Genomic DNA, 7798 nt, shown 5'->3' on the forward strand with positions numbered 1-7798 from the left:
TATACGTCAGTTGTCTCGCACTGAGACCATAGCCGATACCATTCCACCCCCCATCTCAGATATTCATGAATTGTGTCTCTCATCTCATATCACTTTTCCTCTACATCACCACTCACCCAGAGAGCCAGAGAGTTATGGTAAAACCAACACCATTTCACATCCATTTCACATGTTCGACCTCTCTTCTTATATACTTTATCTTTCCAACCCATCACTCTGACAGTATCGAGATCACGCTAGACAATCTGCTGGGTAACATACCTACACTCGCCCAGAGACTGTACTCCATCTGCTCCGCACCGCGAGTATCGGCCAATCAGATTGAACTGTGCGTCGTGTTGGATCAGTTCCGTTCAGACGTGAACCCTGCGATGCAATTCCAGGGTGTGGCGTCCGGGTATGTGGTGATGTATATAGTAAACCAACGTGGACAGGGCCTTTTGTGATACTTGTAGTAAATAAGGTATAAACTGCATGAGGCGATATATGTAGTAAAATATCGTGTAAAAGTGCAAGTGCCAAAGGGTAAACCTCTAGATGTATATAGGATATACATGTTCAGTCATGAATGTGTGCTGTTGTCGAGGGTGTGTATGAAATTATATGTTTTAAGTCAAAGGGACATGTGTGTCAACCTGTAAATGTCGAGGATATATAGAAACATCTATTATAAGTTGGTGTCAAAGAAAAATTCTCTAGCTATGTAGGTATTTGTGCCTGCCAGATGCATGTGTGCACAGTTGGAGTTATACTCCCGCTGTATATTTATATATAAATGAGACAGTAACTCATAAAGGCCAGTGCTACGTCCAGAAACATCGGCCATGTGACCAAGGGTCACTTATCTTCTACACAATAATCTTCACCGTTACCTGACCACGTATAACCATTGCCATATATACCCGTTCATAATTTGCCGGATTACAACCAATGCAAGGATTAAACACAGGGATCGGCGCAGTTAGCTGCCAACGAATATACTACTTCTATATCGTTATATGTAGATACCTTGCCGGATTAAATCAATAACTCAATACTACTTCTTTATCGTTATGTGTAGATACCTTGCCGGATTAAAGACGGGAGATGTAGTCTGCGGTAACGTATGCGATGGTCTTCTCGACCTTCCAGCGGATAGTTCTAAGTCGCTGGTGGGTGTGGCACTGGGGTCGGGTGTGGCGGTATTCCGAGCCATTCTGCAAGAGCGTGAACTACAGTTTGACGAGGGCCAGGTGTGTACGTGTGCTGTGAAGCAATGCTTTGTATTGAGGTGCTTGACAGTCTACTTTAGGTGCCCCTAGTCTATATATAGGTACTGGTAGTCTATTTATAGAAGAAGGCCGTGGTCTATTTATAGATGCCCATAGTCTATTAATGGATGTGACACACTTCACTGGGGTCCGGGACAATGACTAGGACTCATGTCCATTTAAAAGTCAACTGCACGAGTCTGACATGTATAGGTGCTTGTGAAATGCTCTTCACACACGCACACATACATGCACACACACACTCATACATACACACACACACACACATCTGCTTGCACTTGCACTTACACGTACACGTACACCTGCTTCGTTCCATCGCAGGATGTATCACGCATGCGCCTGTACATGGGCATGCGCAGATGCAAGGAAGACTTTCTGTTCAAAGAAGAACTGGAGAAGTTCCAGAACAAAGGTCTGCTGGAGCTAATCCCAGCATTCTCGCATGACGAGGTGGGCCGCTTCGACACACCCGCGACTAAGATATCAGAGATCCCTGAGAAGGTATGTGTATGCTTGTACGTGCTGTGTGGGATACCAATGTGTGTGAATGTCTTGCACTTCGGGGTTTATGATATATGCATGTATGTGTGTATTATATGATATATTTATGTGTACAAGTATATACAAATTGCAGAGATATCTGAGAAGGTACGTGTATGCTTGGATGTGCTGTGTGGGATACCAACGTGTGTTTGGGATGTGCTATGTTACATGCCAGTGTGTGCGTACATGTTCGATATGATACATGGTTAGGATCTATAGGTATGTATATGTATATGCATATGTATATATACATATATAGTTTGCAGAGATTCTAATCGCTCTACCATCACTTAGGTTGCTGAGTACCTGAACAACGGGGGCACCTACGTGTACTGTGGTTTGGGCGGTTTGGTGCCTTTGTACCACGAGGAAGCAATCATCCACGCCTTAGCTGCGTGTGACGATGGATTAACGTCCGAGACCGCATACGGCGTAGTAGAGGATTTGAAGACACAGAACAGATGGCAGGTAGAAGCCTACTCGCGGGATATGGATGAGGATAACACTCTTAAGGTATGTGTGAATATATGCAGGTGTATTCGCACACGCACACACATATACGCACACACATACATAAATATCTATATAAAACATCAAGACAAACAGAAGGCAAGTAGAGGCATACTCGCGTGATTCAGGCAAGAATATCACGCTCATGGTATGACATGTTATCATTATATACGTTATCATTATATACGTTATCATTATATACGTTTTATTTGTTTTTCTTTTGCGCTTTAGAGATGGGAGGCACAAATTCATGTACATGTACTTATACATGCACATGTTTATATACATGTACATGTACATATGCATGCACATATACATATACATATATACACATGTATCACTGTATCTGACCATACCTCTCTCTCACCCCAGACTCTCATGGACAGGGCCCTTCAGGAGAAGCCTGTAGCTGATCGCATGGAGGGGTCTAAAATGTTCTGCTTCCAATGTGGTCAAACCAACCGAGGTGTTGGCTGTACTACCGTCGGTGTGTGCGGAAAGAGTCCCAATGTCGCAGCGCTACAGGATCTCCTGATTGACAACCTCAAGCGTCTGTCCTGGTATGTGGTGGCTTGTATATATATATATATTATAGCTATATATAGATGTATATACGCAATTGTATATGCATACATGTGTATCCCATTGTGTGCGTGCATAGAGTCATACGGATAACAAGCACTACTCACTATTGTGATTGTATGCATAGAGGTCGATAGTGTGGGCACGCCCATCTTCCGTACACTTATGTCGTGTGCTTATGTTTCTCTGAACTCTGAAGTGAAGTTCGGAACAATAACGAGTTATCCGTACATACATTCACACCTTCCCACTCTACGAACCGTACATACAAATGCATACCTACATCCCACTAATACACACACCTACCTACACTCTACCACCCACCCCACAACACTGACCAGGTACGCTCACCGTATCACTAAGGCTGGCGGTGATGTGGGCGTGGAGGTGAACCGATACACACTCGTAGCCACGTTCTCTACACTTACGAATGTTAACTTTGATGAGGCTCGTATGCTGGAGTTTATCGCTGAAGCTGGAGTGCACACAGACAAGCTCATGGCCATGTACGACGAACAGTGCAAGGCCAATGGCACTACACCAGACACACCGTCCAAGCGGGCCACTAAGGTCTTCAAGAAGAAGGTGTGTGGGACTTAGGGCTGGTGCGGTTGTAGTTTGTAGTTGGTTGTGGGTGTGGGTGTGGTTGTAGGTTTGAGACGTAGGATAGTAGGAGTGGGGGTGTATCCGATGTATTCAGATGCGGTTGTGAGCTGTATAGTCGGTAGTTATCTGGGGCACTCCAGAATCAGTACCATCACTACAGGTCTTTAACCTGTTGCAGATATTGTGTCCATTTAGAGTATGTTTCAAGTTGAACTACGCTATTGACATGCATATACACACACATACAAGTAATGGCACACACATACCTACCCATACCCGTACACCCATTCTTAGCCTCCCAACAACACCAAATCATCTGCTACACCCATACACAGCTTCCCAAGAACACCAAGCCCGAGGTAGCCGACATAGAAGACATGGTGGCCGAGGGCAAGAAGGTGGGAGTACTCACACGCTTCCGAGCCGCACGCAACGACGCTCTGGTTGGATTGCAGGAGATGTTAGTGTACGGACTCAAGGGCCTGTGCGCGTACACAGACCATTCGCTGCAGTATGGTAACGAGCGCCCTGAGCTGTACGCGTTTGTGCATGAAGCCTTTGCGTTTCTGCTGTCGAACGAGGCCAGTGATCTGGGAGCTGTACTGGGCATGCTGATGAAGTGTGGAGAGGTCAGTGTGTATGTAAGGCTATAGTTGTGGGTGTGGTGGTGTATGTGGTAGACATGTAGCAGCTGTAGTGGTGAGTGATGTAGTTACGCTTGTGTATGTGGGGTATATCTACGCGTACATGTGTGTTATGTGTTATGCACGAGGGCTTCTTGCGGGGAATAGAGACTTGTGTATGTATTGTATTGGCATGTTACTTCGCCACACCACATCTCCAAAACCGCGCTGTGTGCTTTCTATCACCCCTCTACAACCATGTTTACACAAGAACGTGTATATATACATATATATATATAACCTTGGTGTACACCCTCCCTCACATCTCCTTAACGTCCCCACAGATCAATCTGATCTCGCTGAAGCTGCTGCATGACAGCAACAACACACACGGCGAGCAGTCTCCCGGCGTAGCTAAGTGTCTCCCGCAGAAGGGCAAGGCTATCTTGGTATCTGGACACGATCTCAAGATACTTGGAGACCTCTTAAACGCATGTGCCGAGCACTTGAAGAAGACCGGCGTCCATGTTAATGTGTACACGCACGGAGAAATGCTTCCCGGTATGTGCGTGTAGAGTTTACGGTTGTGTGTTGGTGGTATATATATATATATATTTCTATATATAATATATGTATTATCGTCTAGAATGTTTGCCGCAGCCTCCATATACCTCCATATACCTAAACTGGCACTTGTACCTGTATTCTATATTTGTACCACCCTCGCATATTGAGGTATACCGGATTTCATACTCTCCTCCAGATATATCAGCAAGTCCACTCTCGTACTCAATCTAGTATACCCCATCCTTCTACAGCCCACGGCTACCCCAATCTGCGAGCATCGCCTCATCTCGCGGCACACTACGGCTGGGCTTGGCAGCGCCAGAGTGTCGAGTTTGGACACTTCCCCGGACCTATTCTCATGACCACCAACTGCCTCACCAAGCCACAAGACGAGTACAAGGACCGCATGTTCACAGGTTAGTGTGTGAACTGTACAGGTATTCATATTAATATACAAATATAGGTAGTTATAGATATCTATATAGTAGATTATACATACATATATATATCTATATATATATATACAAATATAGGTAGTTATAGAGAGATTATACACACACATATATATATATATATATCGAAATATGCTTGGAACATCTATTTATCTCAGGTTATTGATTCTCTTTGACTGTCTCTTTGACTGTAGCGGGGGCAGTTGGATGGCCCGGAATTGCGCACTTGGGTGCAGACGAGGGCTATAAGGTACTCATCGACATGGCGTGTGAGCTTAAAGGCTTCGGCGATGAGAAGAAATTCGGATATCCGGAGAATCCCTTCGCAAAGTCCACCGATAACTTCAACGTATGTGTGTTTGTGTGCATGTAGTTTTGACGTATTCAACGGGTACGGGTGTGTGGATGGATTTGTATGCAGGTGTGCGCATTTAGAATACAATATATGCGTGGATATACACAACCCAACAGATGTTGGTATATGCCGGTAGTGTCTACGAATATATTTCTCTCCATGTGTATGCCTATATTTGATACTCCACATGTGCTATATATATCAGTCGGATGTGTTGAACATGTTATTAAAGTGTATTATAAGTAAAAAGGGTGTAGCAATGGACAAGTCAGCTGCATACTACACATGCCATGTACTGGACATCCTCCCCTCAATACATCTCCAATACTATACATATACGTCACCCAAACAAACTACTATCTTATTTTCACATAAATATAGGTCGGTTGGGGCCAGGAGACCGTTATCGGAGCGGCCGGTACAGTCCTTGACCAAGTGGGCAAGGGCAACATCTCACGCTTCTACGTCATTGGCGGCTGTGATGGGTACGAAGGGGAGCGCTCCTACTACACAGACTTGGCCAAGGCTCTGCCCGATACTTCCGTGGTCCTGACCGGTAAGACCCCTAAAACCCCAAAAAAAACCTCCCTTGGTATAACACCCTGAAACCCTAAGAACCTGGGACTGAGATTGGCGTTTGTGGGCAATGTACTCTATATGTGTGTGTATATGTGTATGACTGTGTGCGCACGGAGGTCAGGCAAGTGCATATGTGTATATGAGGGAGAGTCATTGTGGAGGACTCAATTTGCAAGCCCCATAAGCGAAACCCTAAACCTTATCTAACCCCCAAAACCGCTGCCTATGTCAGCAGCCTTCTAAATCAGACAATCGACCCTCAACAATCCAAATCACGATACTACAATACCCACACATACTCACTTTAATTATTCACACGAATACATCGTTGAAATACTATTGCAGTGGGCTGTGGAAAGTTCCGTCTGAATCACCTCCAGTTCGGTACTATCGGCGACACCGGCATTCCCCGGCTGTTGGATCTGGGACAGTGCAATGACTCGTACTCGGCCGTGCAGATTGCACTTGCCCTGGCTGTAAGTGTGCGTGTTATTATATATATATATATATATAAATATGTGTGTGTGTATGTATGTATGTATGGATGGATACGTGTATACATTTATATATGCTATAGTTAGTCTGACACACGTGTTGTATAACTATGTAGGTTCATTGTTACAATGCGCTACATATCTCAATATATATATCTCTCGTCGCATTTTACTCACCGCTGCTATTAATAGCAGAAACCCTATTGGCTAAAACATCCCTCTCTTTACCTACCACCGACACACTCACAGGGAGCGCTTGACTGTGGAGTGAACGACCTTCCCCTGTCCATCGTACTCAGTTGGTTTGAGCAGAAGGCTGTGGTTGTACTACTATCACTCCTATCTTTGGGTATCCAGAACATTCGGGTAGGCCCCACGGTACCTGCCTTCCTCCGCCCGAGTATAATGGCCGTGTTGAAGGAGAAATTTAACCTCATGGCTATTGGTGCCGATGTTAACTCAGACATTGAGAAGATGGTCGCTGGAGACCAGTAGTGGACACAGATATCGAGTCTGGACGTGCGAAAAATTGTCAACTGATACTGGGAGAAGTGGGTGGTCGGCGAGCAAAAGCGGACATATATTTAGACAAACCGTGGACACACACGAGTGCTGATACAAACTACGAAGACAACATATAAGGGCGTCGAACGCAGATAGTCAATTCGCCACAAAAATAACGCAGTCCAATAATTACTGATAGAAAATATATCCGCCACACTCGTAGTTGGCGGCAATAAAAACAACCATCAAGAATTTGCCACACCTAAATTATAAACACTATATGTATTCTATGTTTACCTATATTACTATATATTTATTATATACATATATATATATATATATATATATATATGCATGTGCGTGACTTTTACGTTCGTGTTTTGTGTTTATTGATAATACATGCAAAATTAAAACGCAGGAATGTAATACATACAAATCATAAGAGTGACAAATATACAAGATATATCTATTTGCTTGTATGTTATTATATGTTTTTTCTAATATATATATGCAAGTCCATGTATACGTGTATATTTTCTATTCAACAATATCTATATGTATGCGAATATCTGTATGTTCACTATGTATAAATGTAAATGTGTATGTTTGTCCGAATAGATATAGATATATATATATATATCAATATATATATGTAAATATAATATATATATATATATATATATATATATATAATAATATAGTAATATATATA

General features: G+C 43.4%; 1 protein-coding gene across 1 annotated transcript in view; it reads left to right on the forward strand.

The window, feature by feature from the left end:
* Positions 1 to 7411, forward strand: part of SARC_07729 (hypothetical protein) — a 10456-nt gene extending 3045 nt beyond the window's left edge. The window contains exons 8-20 of the mRNA XM_014298317.1: positions 224 to 397; positions 1061 to 1232; positions 1593 to 1772; positions 2109 to 2327; positions 2697 to 2884; positions 3248 to 3491; positions 3848 to 4141; positions 4480 to 4696; positions 4954 to 5118; positions 5349 to 5503; positions 5891 to 6065; positions 6434 to 6564; positions 6832 to 7411. Coding sequence (XP_014153792.1) covers positions 224 to 397; positions 1061 to 1232; positions 1593 to 1772; positions 2109 to 2327; positions 2697 to 2884; positions 3248 to 3491; positions 3848 to 4141; positions 4480 to 4696; positions 4954 to 5118; positions 5349 to 5503; positions 5891 to 6065; positions 6434 to 6564; positions 6832 to 7077 — 2560 coding nt within the window. The 3' untranslated portion in view covers positions 7078 to 7411. The remainder of the gene's footprint in view (positions 1 to 223; positions 398 to 1060; positions 1233 to 1592; positions 1773 to 2108; positions 2328 to 2696; positions 2885 to 3247; positions 3492 to 3847; positions 4142 to 4479; positions 4697 to 4953; positions 5119 to 5348; positions 5504 to 5890; positions 6066 to 6433; positions 6565 to 6831) is intronic.
* The last annotated feature ends 387 nt before the right edge of the window (positions 7412 to 7798 follow it).

The sequence above is a fragment of the Sphaeroforma arctica genome (genome assembly GCF_001186125.1).
Source record: "Sphaeroforma arctica JP610 unplaced genomic scaffold supercont1.632, whole genome shotgun sequence".
Lineage (NCBI taxonomy): Eukaryota > Ichthyosporea > Ichthyophonida > Sphaeroforma > Sphaeroforma arctica.